The 23,776-nt window shown below is 38.7% G+C and overlaps 1 protein-coding gene and 1 long non-coding RNA gene across 2 annotated transcripts; both read right to left on the minus strand.

Moving 5' to 3' along the window:
• Positions 1-2,266: 2,266 nt before the first annotated feature.
• On the minus strand, positions 2,267-6,070 carry LOC149099969 (uncharacterized). Its single transcript, XM_089276593.1, has 3 exons — positions 4,108-6,070; positions 3,463-3,666; positions 2,267-3,138 (listed from the first exon to the last, which is right to left on the minus strand). Exon 1 carries the CDS (start codon positions 5,741-5,743, stop codon positions 4,658-4,660), a length of 1,086 nt encoding a protein of 361 aa, XP_089132719.1. The 5' UTR covers positions 5,744-6,070; the 3' UTR covers positions 2,267-3,138; positions 3,463-3,666; positions 4,108-4,657.
• Positions 6,071-9,920: 3,850 nt separating this feature from the next.
• On the minus strand, positions 9,921-13,098 carry LOC149099970 (uncharacterized). Its single transcript, XR_016203408.1, has 2 exons — positions 12,575-13,098; positions 9,921-10,108 (listed from the first exon to the last, which is right to left on the minus strand). It is a non-coding gene; the product is annotated as an uncharacterized LOC149099970 (long non-coding RNA).
• Between the last annotated feature and the right edge of the window lie 10,678 nt (positions 13,099-23,776).

The following is a 23,776-nucleotide window of genomic DNA, read 5'->3' on the forward strand; positions in this document are numbered from 1 at the left end:
TTTTGTGCTGGAACATTGCTAATTTAACTTCTTTTGTGGCTGTGAACGGCAGAAGAGAAATTTTATTTAGGTATTCTTTTGCGATGACGTATGATAAGAGTTTTCTTTTCTGAGGTGGGATGAGGAAGATTTTCTAAGGTTAGCAGTTTGCCGTATAACATCTTGCACGTCATAGTACCGATTGGTGGCGGGGGTGTAGTAGAGTCGCCAGAATTAACGTCAAGGAGCTTCTTCCAACTTTGAGGGATCGCAGATAAAAGACTATAATATATATTGTAAAAAGTTGCAATTTAGCGCGTATTTATTGCGCAAGGAAAGGAAAGGCAGGAAGCAATTCTCATGCTCGTCAAAAAGGTCTAAAATTTGCTTTATACCTGCTCGGTGCCAATGAGGCAGATATACCATTTTTTTGTCAATCGTAATGAATTTGTTGATCCAGATTGTCTGAGACGGTATCTCGGTCTTGCGGTGAGTTTGAGAATGTGCTGAGAATGCAAATTATTGAAACCCCGCGAGAGTCAGACAACACTAAGCGTTTGCTGAGAGAAATAATAGGAAAGTACAGGCCAAATTTTCGTTTTAAAAATTGTTTTAGGAACACTTGCTTACGCGCTTGAAAAAGCGTCAAATTTTCCGTTTTGTTTGTCTGAGTTTGTCTGAGTTATGACGTCACTCGCGCGCTTCGCTATTGCACTGAGAACGGGGACTCAAAGCAGAAGTCGGAAAAGCGAAATTGACGAGGTGGGTAACCATTAAAAGCAAGCGTTGCAACCGAGGCTAACATGGGGAGTCTTTTCAAATGCAAATGTCCAGTCCAATGCCGAAAATACAAATATGGCCTATTTGAAACTTCTGTCCAAATGGAAATAATAATTTCAAAAAAGGTATCAATGGACTTAGTATGCAGGTGCACTGTAGCTAAGGAGAACCGAGTAAGGGTTTCTTGATAAATTTTTTGTGAAGTTTTCAGTAAGCGGGGAAAAAAACAGAATCTTTTCCTCAGTATTGCATTCTGCAACCCTGCTGCGCACGATTTTCGAGTCATCAGCACGTGCACATGAGCGCTTGCAAACACACAACGTGAGAGATTTCCCTCAAGCTAAGCTCGACAGGGAAATAAGTAATTACCTATATTTTTTATTTAATAATTTTTGTCTACAAATTACCCGCTTTAAGTTAGATAGTTAAGAAAAAAATTGTTCTGAAGTAGAAAGAGATGTAGCTAAAAGAGTGCGCAAAACCAGTACTCGAATTCAAATTATGACTTCGAATATTGTATATTGAACTACCTAAATATAGTTTAAACCGTATCGTGGGAGGTAGCGTGGCCGAGTGGTCAGCGTGTCGGTCTCAGCGTGTTCGAGTCCCACTCTGACCACTGCCTGGATTTGTTTCTCGGCAGCCTCGAGTTCAAATCCTCAGCCAAGCTTGTAAATAGCCAACTGGTTTGCCTCCGGCCAGTTGGGATTCATAACATTGTTATGTTCAATTTGAATTGTTTGTTTCAGTGTTTGCTCGGCCCCACTATCACTTATAACACTGCGAGGGTAAATAACATATTTAACCGCCCCAATTTGACCACTAAAAATTCGGCTTTCGATAAATTCAACTTTCAATGAAAATAATATATAGATTTAGGCCAGCCTAAAAGCGGGGCTCCTCAGTTACTTTTCGGAATGTTGTTACTAATGAAAATAATCCAACATGTATGGGAGGTAAATTGCGAATGATTTAATAGTTTCAGCCGGAACTAGTATTACATCAGCAGATCGAGGTGTAAGATGGTGTGATTATGAAATATAGAGCCATGATTTCAAGGATTTCTGGGAAGCCACCAAAAATCTTGATCACATAACAGAACTGTCTTCTGTGCTTTTTGAAGGCATTTCTTGTTCTTTCCTTCCTTATTCAGAAAGACAAGGCATTGTTATTAATCATTATATTCTTCCTTAGTTAACATGGGGACTCCCACACAAAAGAAGTTTACACATTTTTTTGTTGTGGGGACTGATTGAAACGCAATGGTTACAATATACTCAGTCCCTGAATCTCTACTAAATGAAATCTCACAAAAATATCAAAACAGTATACACATGTGAAAAGTTGGAAAGTTTTGTTTTCTAACTTGTCCCCAAAGATACATTTATAAGCCATATTCATTATTGTATGGAGTCTCCTCCTGCTGGAAGGGTTTGCAATAAGCAAAATCACCCTCGCATGAATTGTAATTACGATATTTTTTTTTTGCTGATCATGAATACTTGCATAGGCTTCTAATAATAATTTTATTATTCAATTTCAATGTGATTTGTTCTTTTTTTCGACTGGCATTGTGGACTACAAGAGCTGTTATTGGGTTCCATTAATTAATTTTGCTATGATTAAATTATACCAAGAATTATCAGTAAGCTAAGAGGAAGTTATATTATGTACATGTATTTTGTCTGCACTACACAACCAAATGCACTCCAAGGTTATCAGGCATGGGTACATTTGTCAGAAGAGCCCAGCATATCCAAGATATGTTTTGATTGACACATCAATTAAGATAATTTACAGCGAAATGGATAAAAAATACATCAATATCCTACATGCACCAAAGCCAGACATGGGGTTATAAGGCAATCATTTAAACAACAGATTGAAATAGTTTGTAAATTAGAGAACACTATTTCTACAACAGAATGGAACAAATTAACCTTAGCGGACATTGCGAATGGTAAGGCTGTCTGTAGAATGTCACAAATTTCTCAACCCTTTCTTTCTACAAAAAATGCTAATCCTGCAACTTTGCTTAAGACCCAGTTCTCCATTTCGTGTTGGCAAAATATCAATTTATGCCATGTCCAATGCAGATTATCACAAAATTGATTTAAAAGCTCAATAAATATCATTTTAAAGCCAAAAAGCCAATTATTTAAATAAACCATGAGTAAATTATCTCTAAGAAAAACTGATTAATTTAACGGGCACTTAAAAATAATTAGTTAATATGTGTTTCTTAATAATGTAATGCAGTGTATCTGTCACAATGTTGCAGCTATGATATTACTACAAACAGGATGGGTTGCAGAACTGAACCTCCAAGTCAGTTTATTCAATGAACTTGGTGCAGAATTTATAATCCCATCAAGTTGTCTGAAAATACAGAGAAACCAAACAAAGCATTACAATCATAAGTAATGAATTACTGAACTCTTTTACATGTATGAACAGTATATGTTCCATTAATATTGGGGATCTCTCAGAAGCTGCATCCATGACAAATTGATTTGTTCCCAGATGCATTTGTTTATAGAACTTTTCACAAATTAATATCTCTGTCATAGCAGTGATCTCTGTGTTCTACAACAATTAGTACACAAGAAAAATACACTCAGTAGGATATTGTTTACAATAAAAATCAATGCCTCTAAGCAATCATAAGGACCTTAAATTTATATTTCCTCAGAAATATCTCACCAGGCCATGGTTGCTTTGAAAATCTTTGATGTTTTAATACAGGCTCCCCATCTGTAAACTGTTCATATATTGACTGACAGGAACAGGCATGCAATTCCTTTCTTTGATATACAGTGTACTTCATTGTTAGTTGTTTACTGAGTGTTCGTGGTGAATCAAATGCAAGGGGTTGGTACTCCAACTTTCACTGTGGCAGGCTCTGCCCTGAGATACAAAGCAAACTTACATAACTGTTATGAACTTCGCCACTTGCTTTCGAGAGCAAATGAAATTTGCTTCAAACAAGAAACTGGAACATTGAGGGTTACAACAATGTGCGCAGTCCCAATCACAGGGTCATCCAGGCTGTTTGGTTGTACATATAACTGTACAACTGTATATGAGTTCAGCTTCCAGAAGAAAATCAGAGTTTGTCAGGATAAATACTGATGTTCTTGCTTACTCAATGAATGAATGTGCAGTTCCAGAAGATATTCACACCCAACACCCATTCATGGCCAGTCTTTAGAAATTCCAAATTAAAGTATCAGGAATCAAGAGCTCTAATAGAGAAAAAAACCTCCATGTAGGGTATGAATCTTTTCTTGAAGAAAACAATGTCTGAGAAATCATTAATTACAAAATAATGTTTAAGAAACATCTTACCTTTCAGAGAAGTTTGTAATCTACACTGTCTGGCCAGGTCATATATATATATTTTTTTATTTATTCATTTTTTTTTTATTTATTTTTTTTTTATTAACCAATGACATACGTTACTTACATTAAAGTTACTTACAGAAGAATAAAATATCTACAATTAACTTACAATCAAAAATAAATATATAATTAGCTTACGATAACAACTCTACAATATACAATGATGAGGAACACACATATATTAACTAACAGTACCGAGATTATTTACTAATAGATTATTCACATGAAATATACAAACGCGATTACATTGCTCACAAAAATTAATACTAACAATACTACAAAGCTTGAAAATTAAGAGATACAACAGAAGGGAGAATATTTTAATTAGCTTTGTGTTTTTAACAATGCAAAAAGAAGAAAGAAAGAAAAAAAAAAAAAACAGTTACAGTTGTGATGCTGTTCAAAAAGTTCAAATAATAATAACGCCATCTACGTGATTAACAAAAAAAAAAATGAAATAATACATAAATTAATTTGGGATTAGTACCCACTTTTTTTAAAAATAATCTTTCTTTTTGATCTTACTTTCCGTTTCATATTTGATGGCAATTTTAGTACGAAATCCTTGAATTGTGGGTTGAATTTGGCATCTTCTGCAGTCCCATATAAGTAGTTTACCAATGATTATAAAATAGTTCAGTAAGTTGAGTAAAGGGCATGGTTTGGATAATATTCCAAATAAAAGATCTTGGAGGGAAAGATGAACCTGCTGATTTGAGATTTGGTGCCAGTAACCTTGAAACTCACTCCAGAATCGTTTAACAAAGGAGCAATGATAAAGTAGGTGGTATAAAGTTTCCGGTTCTGCCTTGCAAAATGAACATAGATCGTCTGTTTTAAAGCCTATTTTGTGTAATTTTGAATTAGTGTACAGAATAGAGTTGAGCACTTTGAATTGAAATCCTTTCACATAAGACTCAAGAACAACAGAGTGTGGCAGACTGAAGATTTGTCTCAGCTGATCGATAGAAAAGTTAAAATCGTTCTGCAGTTTGTTTATGATATTAGGCAATTGTGCTATTTTGCGAACAAGAAGTGAGTAATAGTCTTTTGATTTCTTTTTTCTGACGTCGAAGATGTTGTCGTCAATAAAGAAGGATGGAGGAGCTAAAGATGGACAGGAAATGATATTCTTTAAAAAGGACGGTATAGAATGGCGAAGGCCAGCCCATTGCAAATAACTAATATTGGCTATCTTGTCAGACCAGTGGCTGAGTGCGTCATTTATAGTTAAATCAAAATGTAGGTCTTGGATACGAATCACTCCCGCCTCAAAATACTTTTTGTAGAAGACTGGTCTTTTTTCGATACGAATTTCCTTATTATTCCAAATAATATTTTGCCAATCTCGTTGAGAGGCAAAGGAATCACGAAACTCCGACCACCATGAGAGCATTTCACTGTAGAACTGAGAGAAGATGTTGTAATCCTTTATATCATAGTTACAATTTAAAAAGAAAAACCCTCCCATGGGATCCAGCAAGTGTTTTAGATATGATTTCCATGTTCCGTTGTTGTCATCAAATATACGTTTTATCCATGCCAGCCTTAAAGACTTAATCATGCAATTTATATCAATCATTTTTAAACCACCTTCCTCGTATTTATTTATAGCCGAAACTCGAGTGACCTTATCCGTCCCATTCCATAAAAATTTGAATAACAGTTGATTCAATTCTTTCACTAATTCTTTAGGTGTAGGCAGTACCGAGCAGACATAAACAAACTTTGGAATAAGAAATGATTTGATGATTGTAACCTTGCCATACACAGATAATCCTCTAGAGGACCAGATGTTGATAAGTTTTTTAATACTATCCAAACGTTCAATGAAATTCTTTTCTTTTAATAGTTTTGGGTCGTACGTGAAGTACACCCCTAGTGCTTTAATTGGCTCGTTAGGCCATTTAATGCCGAACGGTTGTGCTTTGTTTCCTTTTGATGAACCAATTCACATACCCTCGGTTTTTGTGTTATTGATCTTGAGGCCTGAGATATTCTTAAAAAGGTCTAATACTTGAAATAGTACTTTGGCCGAGCTAGTGTTGGCGAGCATTGCTGTTGTGTCATCGGCGTATTGTAATAGTTTTGTCTCTTCCTTGCCAAAAGAGATACCCTTTATAGCTGGATTTTGACGAATGGCAATTGCTAACGTTTCTACAGCTACAATGAAAAGATAAGGAGAAAGTGGATCTCCCTGTCTAACGCCTCGTTCAAGTTTAAAAGGTTTTGAAATCATGCCGTTGTTAATTATGCAGCTTTGTATGTTTTTGTAGAACAGTTTTACCCAGCGGAGAAAGTCGGAACCAAAATTAAAAGCTTCAAGGCATTTAAAAAGGAAATCCCATTCAATACTATCGAATGCCTTTTGAAAATCAATGAAAATCATTAAACCAGGGATGTTTTCTTTAACAGTCGAATCCATAATATCATAGATGGAGCGAATGGTTTCGCCGATAAAACGATCTTTAATATACCCTGTTTGATTATGATGAATGATATAAGGTAAGACATTTTTAATTCTCGAGGCTATTACCTTAGACATAATTTTCGCGTCCACGTTAACAAGAGAAATTGGACGCCAATTTTCAATGAGAGAACGATCTTTACCTCTTTTTTCTATGAGTGCGATAAACGCTTGCTTTTGAGAAAAAAAAAAATCTCAAAGGCCAGGTCATATATTTGACAAGTTGACATTGGGCATGTTTGTAAATTTGTGCACTTCAACATCACATTACTATGTAGTAGCACTGGTCAACTAAAAACAGCATAATTTGCTTAATTAATATACACTGTACATTATTAGGTTGAAATATTGGTGTAGATTGTTGCACATCAACAGATACAGAAACTATTTGCACCTGAATCATAAAGAGTGAAAAATCGTGCATGAGACATTTACATGTACATGCAACAGCCCTTCACCTCAGAACCATCACAGATATGATATGATATTTTTAAACTCTCTGAAATTTCAGATTATTCAAGATTAACATATGCACATACATCATCTGGGGCAACCCTAAAACACTGAATTTGGAAACCAAAATCCGGAATCCAGAATCTGGAATCCGGAATCCGGAACCAAAAACCAGAATCTGGAATCCAGATATCATGAATGATGATAGAAATAATTCACTTCAGCAATGTCTAATAAATAAATATGAGCAAAAATTATTCTGTTGTTATGTATTTTCTTGGCTTTACTTCAGCCACAGACCGTAATTGCTCAAAAATTATTGACTAGTTCTGAACAACCCTTAGCTATATATCTGACCCGGTTGTTCAAAAGCTGCATAAAGCTATCCATTGGGTACATCACTATCCAGTCAGGGTTACTGATTTTTTGGGTGGATAGAGTTACTCATAGCCTGCGAGCAGGCTCTGTATCTGTCTCTAGTGTCTGAGCAGGCTAAATAGGTGTCTAGTGTTTTTCTGCATTGGCATGTCACCAGGGGCCTTCATGCGGTTTTGCCACTCACGCCCCCAGCCCAAACACGAGAGCCTGCTCATAGGCTAAGTTACCCATCTTTTGTTCAAGCTGGCCCTGGTGAGAGCCCAGTTCTTGTCTAGATCAAATTGCTCTGAGAAGACTGGTAAGCAGCACATTAACAACAAGCTATTATAGGCTATTGCAGTGAGTTTCTGGCAGTCGTTAAGCATCTTTCAACAACATGTCGTCTGATCTGTTAGCAAGTGAGATGCAGACAGAAGTAAGTGTGCAACATTTCTACAAATTGTTTTAATATGATGGCCGCCAAGAATATGAAATGCTGATTTGTCACAGTATCAGTGTGGAAATTGGGTTAATCTGGAATTGGTCTCGTATCTGTTGGAAAAATCAAATTTCATATTTAGACCAGACGGGTTAGCCTTTGGACTTCGAAAGTGAGGGGCGTGACTTTCAATGTACAGGGGGCTGCCACTGACGGATATCCTGTTCTCTATGACATTTTCTCTCTTGTTCAGTATCTACTAGAGATAAAGGATAAATTTATACTTCTGGTAAATTGAAGATCACTTATTAAACAAAATGGCAATTACCAGCAAGCTTATTTTAGACACTCTCGAGGTACTTGGAATAAAATTAAGACGCACTTTACTGAAATTCTCATAATCATAGCCCTCACTAAAAATAACGGTTGCACGATTTCAACAGCCGGGAAATTTTTGTTTCAAAAAAGGTTAAGTTTGAGGTCCTTTTTACTTGGCAGCTTACTTTTTACAGTCGAAAAGCTAAGCAAAACAATTTTCGCGTATTTGAAGAACTTATTTTCTTTGATTTGCGGATTCCGGTTTCCGATTTCTGGATTCCGGTTTTTGGTTCCAGATTCCGGATTCCGGTTTCTGGGTTTTAGGGTTGCCGCATCGTTAACAGGGTGTTTGCTTCACATTCAGTTTACACATGGCTGTTATTCAGCATAGGCAGACTTATAAGTTTTCCTTCAAAAATATATTGCAACAACTGTTGCATCTTTCATTACTTGTTCTTGTGAAGAAATGACACAAAATCCAAGAACAAGAAGTCATAAGCATAGAACTAACTTACGTGGTAGTGCTTACAGTTCCTCTTACTGTCTACATATGCTGTCCATAAACTGGTGCTGCCTGGACAATGTACTCATAATTTTTCTGATTACACCTTTTAAAACGTCGCTGTCATATAATCTGTCCCGAAAAAGCAATACATGAAATGTTATGCCTTTGGCACTCACCAAATACGTTTACATGATGTATGATGTACACCATATCAACATTCACAATTCTTTTTACTTTCATTGTAACTCTTTTGTGTCATTTTCTCTCACTTGAAGACAGGACTTCCACATTAGGTGATAATTTGCCTCTGGAATGTCTATGAATTCACAGGGAATGATAACAATTAAATCGTGACTAATTTTAGCAAAGGAGGCGTTCAAATGTCAGATTTTAATGCTAAGTTTATACAGTAACTTTACATTACTCTTCGTGTATATATATATATATATATATATATATTCATTAAATGTAGTTCAGGACTTCAGGAGTGATTCATCGTTTTATTGCTACAGACCTATTTCGTATGGTCAACAAGTGACCACACTCATCAGGCAACATCAACGGATTCGTTGATGTTGCCTGATGAGTGTGGTCATATATATATATATATATATATATATATATATATATATATCACTAGCTCGCTAGTTTGAGCACTCTGGTAATGGTTTAGATACTACCACATGTGTAGTATTTGGGGCGGCTTTTTAAGCTTAGCCTCCATCCTAGTCTTCAGCACTGCACTGATGAGGCCCAGAAGGCCGAAACAGTACTGTCTGCAGTTATATAGATATATATATATATATATATATATATATATATATATATATATATATATATATATAACCTCTCAATTAATGCACCTATAGACAGAAGGTGTGCTGGGGGAAGAAATGTTCTAAACTCTCTGAACTTTTCCCCCCTTACCTGTAATAGGATGACTATTATGAACTACGGTTTGTAACCAACACCAACATCAGGTGATGTATACACATGTATATTTTGTTGTCGTCTGTAATCATAAAAAAATAAAAATTTAAAATCCTCCATAAAGTTCATACTCAATAACACAGCTACATGTAGCGCTGTTACTGGAAATCAATTTAAGTGAAACGGTTGAAACAGGTCTGTCAAAATTGTTCCTAGTAGTTAAGGCAGGTTAACAGAATATACATGTAGCACACAGCAAAGGCTAGAGATACTAAAATAAAATAAAATACTCAACACTAAAACGAATGTAATTCTTTACTTGAAAATTATTCTCCCGTAATGCCCATGGGCCAATTACAGGCATGCTAAAAAGTCCTAACACAAAGTAAAAGGAAATTAAGAAAACTATTGCTTTTTTCCAGAAAATTGTAGCGACTGAAGACAATGATGGAACACTCTGAGAGTGCATTCTATCAACCTGATGAGATAAAATTTAAGGAGAATAGAGAATTCACAAAGTTATATCACAAACGAATTGGTACAGGACAGGAGAAAGGAAACTGTACAGCCAGGAAGAAACTGAAACTTTCTTCGACGAGCAAAAGAGTATGCATGTACAACAAAGAAAACAGTCAGTGACATTCATTTAATAAGTTAGTTAATGAAAAATTAGTGTGAAGAAGAGAGCAGAGAGAAAGAGAGAGTGGGGATAGGAGAGCGCTCTCTCCAACTAAATTGTGTATATATGTATGTAAATGTTATTCTTATTACCGAGAAATGGTCAGGGTAAGAACTTCTATTACACTGTTCAATTTACCGAGTTATTTAGTACCATCTCACTTTTTAGGAACATTTCCATATTAAGTGTAAATAGCGCATTGGGGAATAACCTCTTATTAAGAAAATAGGGTCCATGTACCCCCAACCAAAAGCAATGGCACAAATAAAATGAAATAGCCAATCAAAATCAAAGCAGAGCTTTATTTGCAGACAGGATTGCCATGCATAATCGTCTACTCGACATTTTGCACTATATTAGACTACGATTAGTCCCTCTTTCGCCTAGTCCGTCGTGCGTGACGCGAAAGAAAACCGCGAGAAAAAAATGGCCGCGCGAAATCCTGGAGGCGAGGAGCGCGCGAAAGGAGGGACTACCGCCTAAGCCCAAGAGTTTGAATTATGCGTTGCTCTCACAACGCAAAAATATGATTGGCTTATGTTAGGAGCATTGACAACGTGTTGTCAACATTCGAGATACCTGTGACGTCTTGCAGGAATGTTTTGGAACCGGAGCAAATCGAAGCGGTACCAGAGCAAATCGAAGCGTCGGAATTGCGCTTCGCAAGCCGTGATGTTCTTGTGAGTCTGCCAACAGGCACTTTGGAAAGATTTAAATTTATCCAGTGTTTTGTTTGGCAGAGCTCACTGCCTCCAACCCGACTGCGAGCGTGTTAGTGATTTCGCCGCTCAACAGCATCGTCTAAGTCAGCGAATATAAATTCACTGAGCTTGGCCTTTCTGCCGTCCATTTGAAAGATTGAACCGGACTCTCACTTGACGCCGGACATTCACCTGAAATTTTCCGCTGCTATCGGCCGGCGGCAAACATTTCACCGCAGTTGGATGATCTCCTATGTATAATGTATAATGTAAATTCTCGGTTGAAACTCTGTTGAAATTTTCGCAATAACTTTTAGACGCAGCGAAAATCGTTACAAGAGGCCTCATTCGCCGTCTTCTTTTTAAAACTTCTTTGACAGTTTTGCTGAACGAACACTGAACGAAGATATACTTCTCACGGCATTTTTTCGTTGCCTGGCTACTTGAAGAGCAGAGTAGAGCAATTTTATTCAGATCTCCCGGGGCTATTGATAATAGGCGATAATAAGAGGACGTCAAGATGAGAAATCCTACACCGAAAAATCACTCGGCCATGAAAGGGCAAACTCTTGGGCTTAGGCGGTAGTCCCTTCTTTCGCGCGCTCCTAGCCTCCAGGATTTCGCGCGGCCATTTTTTTCTCGCGAATTTCTTTCGCGTCACGCACGACGGACTGAGTGAAAGAGGGACTACTCGTAGTCTAGGACTATATAAGCATTTCATCAAACCGAACTAATTGGACAGACAACAAAATAAAACGAGGAAATCTACATTATAAACACAAGATGCATATCACTACATCTGAGCTCGAGTATCAACAGCAAATCCCTTCTCAATGAAAGATGACCGAATAAAAGAGAGGATAAAGAAAATTCGTTTAAGCTTGCGGTATTAAGGTTTAAAAATTATTCACGCTTAAATTTGAATATTACTGAGAGTCTGTATTTTTGCCGACGGCTTAATTTAGCTTTCCAGTCATTTTATTGGCAGTAGCTTTACCAGTCTTCAACCAAATTAACCTCGGAATTCACAAAAGCATTTCGCCAAACCGAATAAATTGAACTAACAAAACGAGGAAATCTCCACACTTTGTAATCACAATATGCAAATATTCACATAGGAACAAAAGTAAATTTAGCAAATCCTGTTCGCTTCGGCTTAAAATGGTTTGTAGACCTTTCCTGGTTTTCAACAGCAGAAGAAGAAATTTTAGCAGTCTACGAAGCGGCAGTGCTAACTTACTCAGAGAAAACTTCAAAACTCGCCCGGCTGTGTTTACAAGTACGGTTTTGGTTAAGCATATTTTTAGACGTGAGGTTATAAGCTTAAGTTGACGACGAAAATCGACAGAAAACTTAATTTGTTTACAACTTACAGCAACCTCCAAAGCGACCCACGTGTTATTGTTTAGAGACGAGCGAAATTAAAACGATGCAATTTTTAAAATCTCTTACAGCATGGCTTCAAATAAGGAAGACTTTTAATGGATTCCAATTGAAAATAAGCTCATATCGCCGAGGCAACTTGTTAATTTTCATTGCAAACGCAACAACAAAAGTCACTCACCGCAAGTTGGCAATTCAGTTCGGCCAGTGTAAATCTTCCAGGCAGAAACTTGCAGCAAAAGTTGTGAAGACTGAACTGAAGTTATATTTTCGATACATCAACGAATCAACCACTTCTTTCCGCTGCGTTTACTGTTTTGTAATTTTCTTAAAACATTCGGGCACGTTTGATTCCTCTTGTTCATCACCTGACCAAATCAGGTGACTTTTGAATTTTCTTCCACGGCTGCACAGCATCAAGTTCGCGCGAATTTTGAACTTGGCCATGGGGAGTTCGGCAGTCTCCTGAATCAATTTGTCGGGTACTTTCGCCTCCTTTCTATAGCCCTCGTTAGCTTTGGTTCACGGCATTGTTCGGTATTATTTCACCTCCTTTCTCTAGCCCTTGACTAGCTATAATTCACGGCATTGTTCAGTACTGTTTCGCCTCCTTCCCCAGCGCTGGCCCGCTCAGTCTTTTTCGCGATCTTCTTCGCTACTTCTTTGCCTGTTAATTCTTGCTTTCTGTTTTTTGCTTCAGTGCAACCCTGTCCTAAAAATATTAGATCAACCTCCGCTATCGTTTTTCTTTAAAAATCCCGCCAAGAAAAATGGCATTCTCCCGCTACAAACCGAGGGTGCATGTCTCTGTCAACCTATTAGCTGGAGTATGGCCGCCATCTTGCGCGACTCCGTCGTCGTCGTCGTCGCCGTCGTGCGTACGCGCCCACGAGCAATACCACTAGCCATGATAACCTTGAGAAAATCAATTCATGGGTTTCCTTTTCTTCCCTATATGGGTACGGGGCTCCGCTTGGCGGCCCTTCGGGCCGCCGGAGCTCCTTTATTAAACAAGAATGCTGATCGTCCTTTGTTTTTAGCCAACACTTTAAGCGCATTATCCATGAACAAAATAGAATAAAATTAGAATAATTTAAATAAAACATTTAGAAAGAAAGAAACATCAGCTCCCGGGGAGGGGGGGGGGGTGGAACTCCCATATGGAGTGGACGGGGATGCTCGTCGGAAATTAGCTGATGTGACTTTAGTATCCGGGTATAAGAATTTGGTCACAATTACGTACATTGTTTTCTTTTCGTTTAATTTCTTTTCACTAATTTTGTGTTCAGGAAAAGACGCATGTAGTTTAAGTGGTTTTTTTTAAACCTTTATTTCAATAAGCCACGTTCGATGGTCGAATCAATTTCCTAATATCGTTCCGAAGCTTTTAGGACAACCTTCTATATCTGATGGTGTTTCTTTGCATCCAAGTCACTTTTGGGAATTGAGGGACAAACGAAATTTACAAAAAAAGAAAGAAATCGCAATTTTGTCCCGAAGGCTTCGAGCCATGTTAGCATATTGTAATGTCGTCTTATGCTATCTATTGACTGGTCCTCTACCCGAAAGTGCTCCTTTACACCCTTTTATTATTGTTAGTTGCACTTTCTTTCGAAGATCTTCATCATCAGCATGACAATGCATCAATACATAGGACGGTCCTTAAAAGCCGTAGCCAGGCGAATTGCAACGATAATTTAGCTTATCGCACAGGCCGGACATCAAAAGAGCAGAGGAAACACGATACTGAAGGTAATTCAAGTTGCGTTCATTTCATAGACAAGAAATCTTCCCGTAACAGTGTCATCTAGATCATTTAACTTACACAGTCTGTAGAGGAGTCAAATTTGATCAAAATTTCCTTTCCAGTTGAGACTCTTTAATGAAGGAAACTCACGTTTACTCAGGTGGTGAAAGAAAAAAAGCGCAATGCCTAAAGTTGTATAGCCGTGATAACTAACGGCAGAAAATGCGGGAGGCATTCATTTGTTACCACAGCTAGATTATTTCTCGAGATTTTTTTTTGGCTCGGCAGTAGCGCTCTTGTTCAGAAGCTATTTTGGCCTGACACATCCACCCATAAGCTTGTTGAAGTGCAAGAAATATCAACCAAAAATGATAAACATGGGAACTGTTACTTATGAACAATCAAAGAACGAAAACAGACTTGTATCATTTAGGAGACGTATTTCGAGTCGTCCTTTTGACATCACCAGTGTAGCAGTTCTCGTGAGCTGATATTCTTTTATTATTGTAGAAGCTTCTATTGTTTTGGGGGATAGGGACATTGTTTCTGTTGTTTGTTTTATTGTTCTCCCAAAAGCTATTAAGCCATCTAGGTGCAACCTTACCAGAGCTGCTAGCTGGCCCTTTCACATTGAGGTGCACCCAAGCGTAATTATTTTTCAAAGTTTTCTTTGTCTACTATCTCAGATGACTTACATCAGTGTTTTAAAATCTTCTTTCATGGCTGGCTCGAAAATACCAGCTTTCTTTAGTTTCGGCTGACACAATGGTTCTCCTGACTGCTTTGTCTAATACTGATTATAACGTTTAGTTTAGTTTTTCAAGATTTAATTAACATAGACTTGCGGGCCAGAAAAAGAAATAATTTAGTAACGCAGAGAATATCGTGGGAGGAGCATCGTCTGCCATATTGTTTGCTTAAGTGAATAGCTTATTGATTCGATAAACTTTTTTTTTAGACATTGCACAATTGTTGAATTCGCTAACGCCAATGAGGCGCGTCATCATCACTCTAGAATGTATAATCTTATAAGCAAAGCAACAAGCACTTAATTTTACTCTTGTAAAGACAATTACTGGGTGAGAAATTCTCGCCCATATCAACTTTCTTTCCTCTCGTAAGTTCTCGCGCGTTTAAAGATCCGCCACACTCGCGTTTTAGATGCAGGGATCCCAACCAATGCTTATCTAACTTTTTAAAGATGTTACTTTTAGCCCTCCCCCAAATCTACATACGTGTATTTCACTTGTTGAAAACTATCGATTTGCATAGTGTTTGAGTTGGATATTCTCGCCCATATCAACTTTCTTTTCTCTCGTAAGTTCTTGCGCGTTTAGAGATGCGCCACACTCGCGTTTTAGGTGCGGGAATCCCAACCAATGCTTGCCTAAATTTTTAAAGATGCTACCTCCAGCCTAGAAAGTCGCCGACAGCGGGCTACACGCAACCTGATTTTGACCAACTTTAAGTCGATTTCTAGGAATTTGGGCGATATTTCCGAGTCTCAGAGACTCTAAGCTAATTCGAGAAGACTTTGGTTTTTAGTGAATTGGACAGAGGGATAATTTTTGAACGCTCGGTTATGAGCAGTCTGGCCGAAATACAGCCACTTAGTGACTAGAAAATCGCCGCGACTGGGCTACACGCAGCGTGATTTTTACCAATTTTGGGTCTATTTCCCGGAACTTGGGCGATACTTCCGAGTCCCAGGGACTCTAAACGAATTCGAGAAGACTTTTTAGTAACTAAGTGAGTTAAAGAGGGGCTATATTTCGGCCGGACTACACATAAGCAAGCGTTCAAAAATTTTTCCTCTGTCCATTTAACTGAAAACCAAAGTCTTCTCGATTTAGTTTAGAGTCCCTCGGACTCGGAAATATTGCCCAAGCTCCTGGAAATCCAGCCATAGTTGATCAAAAATTACGCTGCGCGTAGCTCGGTCTCGGCGACGTTCTAGTCACTAAGTGGCTATATTTCGGCCAAACTGCTCACAACCAAGCGTTCAAAAATTTTTCCTCTGTCCATTTCACTGAAAACGAAAGTCTTCTCGAACTAGTTTAGAGTCCCTGGGACTCGGAAATATCGCCCAAGTTCCTGGAAATCGACCCAAAGTTGGTGTAAATCACTCTGGGCATAGCCCGATCTCGGCGACTTTCTAGTCACTATGTGAGCTAAAGAGGGGCTATATTTCGGGCAGACTGCACATAACCAAGCGTTCAAAAAATTTTCCCCTGTCCCTTTTACTGAAAACCAAAACCTTTTCGAATTAGTTTAGAGTCCCAGGGACTCGGAAGTATCGCCCCAGTTAATGGAAATTGACCTAAAGGCGGTCAAAATCACGCTGCGCGTAGCCCGGTCTGGGCGACGTTCTAGTCACTAAGTGGCTATATTTCGACCAGACTGCTCATAACCAAGCGTTCAAAAATTTTCCCTCTGTCCATTTCACTGAAAACGAAAGTCTTCTCGAATTAGTTTAGAGTCCCTGAGACTCGGAACTATCGCCCAAAATCCTGGAAATGGACCTAAAGTTAGTCAAAATCACGCTGCGCGTAGCCCGGTCTCGGCGACTTTAAGCACTGTCCAAATCGATAGATTTCCACAAGTGAAATACATGTGTGTAGATTTGGGGGAGAGCTAAAAGTAGTATCTTTAAAAAGTTAGGGAAGCACTGGTTGGCATCCCCGCACCTAAAACGCGAGTGTGGCGCATCTCTAAGCGCGCGAGAACTTTCGAGATAAAAGAAAGTTGATATAGGGCGAGAATCTCCAACCTAAGCACTGTCCAAATCGATAGACTTCCACAGGTGAAATACGTTTGTGTGGATTTGAGGAAAGGCCAAAACTAGCATTTTTAAGAGCCCCGTAAGCATAGTTTGGGATCCCCACACCAAAAAGGCGAGTTTGTCGCATCGCTAAACACGCGAGACACGGGTGTGAAAAAAAGGTATAAATGGGCGAGAATCTTTAACCCAGGCATTGTCCAAAGCGACAGACTTCCACAAGTGAAATACACGTGCGCAGATTTAAGAAAGGGCGAAATCTAGCATCTTTAAAAAGTCCAGTAAACATAGTTTAAGATCCCGGCACCAAAACCGCGAGTGTGGCGCCTCTCTAAACGCGCGAGAACTTACTAGAGAAAAGAAAGTTGATATAGGCGAGAATTCTCACCCAAGCACTGTCCAAATCAATAGACTTCCATAAGTGAAAGACACGTGTGTAGATTTGGGGGAGGGCTAAAAGTAGCATCTGTAAAAAGTTAGGTTAGCATTGGTTGGGATCCCCGCACCTAAAAGTCGAGTGTGGCGCATCTCTAAACGCGCGAGAAACTACGAGAGGAAAGAAAGTTGATATGGGCCGAAATCTCCAACCCCAACACTATCCAAATCGATAGACTTGCATAAGTGAAATACACGTGTGTAGATTTGAGAAAGGGCCAAATCTAGCATCTTTAAAAAGTCCAGTAAGCATAGTTTGAGATCCCGACACCAAAAACGCAAGTGTGGCGCATCTCTAAAAGCACGAGAACGTACGAGGGAAAACAAAGTTGATATGGGCGAGAATCTCCAAGCTAAGCACTGTCCAAATCGATACACTTGCATAAGTGAAATACACGTGTGTAGATTTGAGAAAGGGCCAAATCTAGCATCTTTAAAAAGTCCAGTTAGCATAGTTTGAGATCTCGACACCAAAAACGCAAGTGTGGCGCATCTCTAAAAGCACGAGAACGTACGAGGGAAAACAAAGTTGATATGGGCGAGAATCTCCAACCTAAGCACTGTCCAAATCGATAGACTTCCACAAGTGAAATACGTTTGTGTAGATTTGGTGAAGGGCCAAAACTAGCATTTTTAAAGAACCCCATAAGCATAATTTAGGATCCCCACACCGAAAACGCGAGTGTGCCGCATCGCCAAATACGCAAAAACACGCGAGTGTAAAAAAGATATAAATGGATGAGAATCTTTAACCCATGCATTGTCCGAAGCAACAGATTTCCACAAGTGAAATACACGTCTGTAGATTTGGGGGAGGGCCAAATCTAACATTTTTAAAGAGCCCCGTAAGCATACTTTAGGATCCCCACACCAAAAACGGGAGTGTGGCGCATCTCTACACGCGCGAGAACTTACGAGAGAAAAGAAATTTGATATGGGCAAGAATCTCTTACCCAAGCTCTGTCCAAATCGAAAGACTCCCACAAGTAAGAAATACACATGTTTAAATTTAAGACAGGGCCAAAATTAGCATCTAGCCCAGTGAGCATAGTTTAAGATCCCGACGCCAAAAGTTCGAAAGTGCCGCATAGCAAAACGAGCGAGGAAAGACATGGGAAAAGTAAATTGACATGGTTCAAAATATCCACCCAAGCACTGTGTAAATCGATAGACTTCCACAAGTGAAATACACGTTGGAAATTTTAAAGAGGGCTAAAACTAACATCTTTAAAAAGAGAGGTAAGCAAAGTTTAGGATCCCCGCACCTAAGACGCGAATGTGGCGCATCTCTAAACGCGTTAAAAATTACGAAAGAAAAGAAAGTTGATAGGGGCGAGAATCTCTCACGCAAGCACTGTCCAAATCGATAGACATCCACAAGTGAAATACACGTGTGTAGATTTGGGAAAGGGCTAGAAGTAGCATCTTGAAAAAGTTAGGTAAGCATTGGTTGGGATCCCCACACCTAAAACGCGAGTGTGGCGCATCTCTAAGCGAGGGAAAACTTACGAGAGGAAAGAAAGTTGATATGGGCGAGAATCTCTTACCCAAGCACTGTGCAAATCGAAAGTTTTCCACTAGTAAAATACACGCGTTTAGATTTGGAGGAGGGCTAAAAGTAGCATCTTTAAAAAGTTAGGTAAGCATTGGTTGGGTTCCCTGCACTTAAAGAGCGAGAGTGGCGCATCTCTAAACGCGCGACAACTTACGAGAGACAAGAAAGTTGATATGGGCGGGAATGTTTAACCAAAGAACTGTGCAAATGGATAATTTCCCACGAGTGAAATACACATCCCACACACAAGTTCACATCTTACATTGTAAATTTTTTAATTCTTATTTTGTAACTATTCTTTATTGTTTATTTATACACGACCCCACTAGCTGCAAGCTTAATTACTTATCGTGTTTAAATAAAGGTTACTTACTCACTTACTTACTCACTTACGTGTGTACATTTTGGGGTGGGCTAAATGTAGCATCCTTAAAAAGTTAGGTAGGCATTGGTTGGGATCCGGGCACCTAAAACGCGAGTTTAGTTCATCTCTAAACGCGGAAGAACGTAAGAGAGAAAAGAAAGTTGATAGGGGCGAGAATCTCTCTCCCAAGCACTGTCCAAATCGATAGACTTGCACAAGTGAAATACACGTGTGTAGATTTAGGGGTAGGCTAAAAGTAGCATCTTTAAAAAGTTAGGTAAGCATTGGTTGGGATCTCTGCACCTAAAACGCGAGTGTGATGTATCTCTAAACGCGCGAGAACTTACGAGAGAAAAGAAAGTTGGTATAGGCGAGAATGTCCAACCTAAACACTGTGCAAATCGATAGTTTTTTACAAGTGAAATACACATGTGTAGATTTGGAAGAGGGCTGAAAGTAGCATCTTTAAAAAGTTAGGTAAGCATTGGTTAAGATCCCGGCACCTGAAACGCGAGTGTGGCGCATGTGTAAACGCGCGGGAACTTACGAGAGAAAAGAAAGTTGATATGGGCGAGAATCTCTTACCCAAGCACTGTGCAAATCGGTAGTTTTCCACAAGTGAAATACACGTGTGTAGATTTGGAGGAGGGCTAAAAGTAGCATCTTTGAAAAGTTAGGTAAGCATTGGTTGGGTTCCCAGCACCTAAAACGCGAGTGTGGCGCATCTGTAAACGCCCAAGTACTCACGATAGAAAATAAAGTTGATATGGGCGAGAATGTTTAACCCAAACACCTTGCAACTCGATAGTTGTTTTACAAGTAAAATACGCGTGTGTAGTTTTAACGGGGGGCCTAAAAGTAGCATCTTTAAAAAGTTAGGTAAGGATTGGTTGGGATCCCGCCACCTAAAACGCGAGGTTGGCGCATCTCTAAACGCGAGAGTACTTAGGAGAGAAAAGAAAGTTGAAAGGGTCGAGAATCGTTCGCCCAAGCACTGTCCAAATCGATAGTTTTCAACAAGTGAAATACACTTATTTAGATTTGGAGGAGGGCTAGAAGTAACATCTTTAAAAAGTTAGGTAGGCATTGCTTGGGATCCCGGCACTTAAAACGCGAGTGTGCGCATCTGTGAACGCGTGAGAACTTACGAGAGAAAAGAAAGTTGATATGGGCAAGAATCTTTTACCCCATGAGGGGAGGCAAATGACTTCTACTGTAAGTATCTCTTCCCGGTGTTTTTTTTTTTGTTGTTGTTTTTTTGTTAAATCTATGAGAACAGGGCTGTATTTATTTAAGGCTGTGGGTGTGATTCGTAAAAACACTGAGTTCTTATAAATCGTTTTGAAATTCTTCGTTCCAGTTCAAATTTATGTTGCTGGCACGTGGGTGAGCCGTAATGTAAGATACCTTAAACTATTTTTACTGTTCATGATGCACTGCTACGTTAATCTGCTTTATAAATATTTAACTGCTCTGGTCGAGTTTTTAATTTTAATATGATTAAACGTTCTTTTTGTGCGTTCCTGTTAAAAATGATGCAAAGTCGTAAATTTTATTAATTTCAATTTGAAGAAAAGGTCCTTTTAGTACCTTTTTGTTACTTGATGAAAATTTTGCGGGGTTTACTTTACCAGGGCGCTTCATGACACCCCCTGGAATAAGCTATACCTTCCCTAGTTGAGTCGTCATCAGTTTATCGTACGTTATTCAGGTTATTAATTGGAAAAATAATTATACTTTTGAACCTTAGTTCCTCTATTTTCAGGGGATGGGAGGTGGGCTCACCTCTTTCGGAGGTCGTTACTTACGGACTTTTACGATTCGTTGCGTGTTCGAGGTATTGGCCAAGCCATTGGCCAAGCCATTGGTAGCCGTGCATGGTCACCTACAGCACTGACAATCTATCTTAGCTCCATGTACTAAGTTTCTCCTCACGCTTTTTTTTTTTTTTTTTTGCCCTCGGCTGTGTAATTGTGCGATATTTTCTACGCAATAACTTCAATTGCTGAGCATGATAATACTACACGTGGCTCCCGCTGCCAACGACATACTCAGACAATTATTCCAGATCATCTGGGTTTTTATTCCTTAAGATCTGTTTTAGATTGATTAATCAAACGCTCCTTTACGCCCGGACAAGCATCTCGATGCAAGCTCAGAGTTTATTGTGATGGCTTTCATTAGGTAAACAAGACATTTACGTCTGCTAGCCGCGCTCAACACCCATTCGTAGGCACTTTGGTGTCTCTAAGTTCGGTTCGTAGATCTGAACTTGGTTCAGGGGGAGAAGCAGAGGAAGGTTCATGTTGTGTAATTTCTTCATCATTGCAGGATTACTTGATTTATCGGCATTCCCCGGTTTTGTCCGCTCAATATTTTTCCCTGCCCAAGTCTTTCTTCACGCGTGTTTAGACGTGATCCGATAAATAATGACCTTGTTTTGTTCCAGATTATTGGCGTCGGTGGAGTCCGCCATCATTTGAAAGCATCGGGAATGACTCGAACTCACTATTTACTTTTAAAGCACTATTAATATCATGACTTCATTTTAAAGCTTGTCATATTCCATCGACCCTTTCTGGTTTATTTTTTATTTAATATCCTCGGCATGTCACTGAAACAGATTATGACGCCTTTCTTGGCTGCAAGACGAAGAACCCTAGTGAGAGTATGTAAGGAATGCTAGGAAAATTTCCTACCATTTCTCCGCGGTACTTACAGTAGAAGCCCCGGGCGTCCCATCATGCATACCACATACAAAGTTCATTTGCAAATAATCGTCCACGTTCATGAGAGGTATCGTCGAATAGTTCCTGTCTTCATCTGTTGCCAGGCAGCGGCGTGATGAAAATTCAGCATTTGATGGTTTTTTTTTTGGTCAGCCTTACGTTTGAACTTGTCCAGGCTATGAAAGGTTAGTAATATGTACTTATTGACTGGGTGGGAGGGCCGGACGGGAAAATGTGACAGCTTAGTAAAGTTGCTTATTTAACTTCTTTTTTCTAAGAATATTCTTTCTCCGACCGAGGCTAAATAATTTCATTTTTGCCGCTTTTAGGCTGAAAATATTCTTGTGAATATTTTTACATTATAGACCAGATTTTCTGTTTTCGAATGTATTTGGTGTTAACGTTTGGATGGTGTTAAAGCAGCTTTAGAGCCAGCCTGTTAATTACTTATGTTTTTTCTTTAATTGATATTTTATTTTAAGTACGTAATGATCGGCCCCAAGGGAAGCAGTTCTGTTATCCCGGAAGCTTAAATGAAACTCACTGTTCCCGGTGGGGCTAGTTATTAAGTGTTTTGTTATACTTTCCAACCATATTCTCTTGTTCCAACTCAAAATGAAACAAACTGCAAAGAAATTATTTGCTTGAGGCCGCGTGGCTCACAAATTTGCCGCGGTTTCAAGAAGCACTGCCTGATCACGTGCAAGTCGAAAGTTTAAGTTGTTGTTTCGATGGGGAGTTACACTCTTTTTTACAAGAACATTTTTTTTTTTCTGGCCGGGGCTGAATATGCTTATTTTTCTGCCGACTTTTGGCTGAAATATTCTTATGAATATTTTTAGATTATAGGGTGTGATATTTCTGTTTTCAAATCTATTTGGTGTCTGGATGGTGTGAAAGTAATTTTGAGCCAGCTTGTTGGCATTAAAGCAAAGGCTTTCAAATTTTACAGTGAATCCTACTGCTAATATCAACCAGTTTCTGATAAAACGAGTCTCGACTGTTAAATCCTTAGGTGTACACATTGATGAAAATCTTACTTGGGAGTGTCATATCAATGAGCTTGCCAAAAAGATTGCTTCTGGCATTAGCGCCATTAAACGTATTAGGTATTCGGTCCCATATAAGACTTTACTTTCCGTTTACAATTCATTAGTCCAACCTCATCTCGATTACTGCAGTTCGGTGCGGGGATCCTGTTCTAAAACTTTTTCTCAAAAGTTACAAAAATTACAAAATCAGGAAGCACGCGTCATAACTTTTTCAAATTACGATCGTAATACTGATGAATTGTTGAGGATGGTCAACTGGGTTAAACTGGACCGTCAACGCCTTGTTAATAAATCAATAATGACGTACAAGATTGTAAATAATATGGTTCCGGAATATCTTTGTTCACGCTTTGTCTTCCGTTCCGATACTTTGACTTATAAGCTAAGAGATAGTGATGGTACGCTTGCTATCCCACAGCCCCACACTAATTACTCTAAAAGAAGTCTTTCTTACAGCGGAGTTGTACTATGGAATAGTCTACCCTTGAATATTAGACAATCGCTCTCCGTTAATCAATTTAAATCTAAGTTGAAGAACTATGATTTTGACAGTGGTCTTATATAAATTTTATTTTGTTTTTATACACGGCTTCCTTGTAAAGCAGGTTTTTATCATTTCTCTTATTCTAGTAGTTATTTACAATATTAAATTAGTTAGGTAGTTAGATTTATTTAAATTAAATATTGTATAGTCCTGAAGGAAATACCGTGTCTAAATAAAG

Source organism: Orbicella faveolata, unplaced genomic scaffold (assembly GCF_042242905.1).
Source record: "Orbicella faveolata isolate gen_17 unplaced genomic scaffold, um_ofav_v1 contig_41, whole genome shotgun sequence".
Lineage (NCBI taxonomy): Eukaryota > Metazoa > Cnidaria > Anthozoa > Scleractinia > Merulinidae > Orbicella > Orbicella faveolata.

Coding starts and splice junctions, on each gene's coding strand:
- LOC149099969 (XM_089276593.1), bottom strand. CDS start 5,743: ATGATTGATATAAATTGCATGATTAAGTCTTTAAGGCTGGCATGGATA.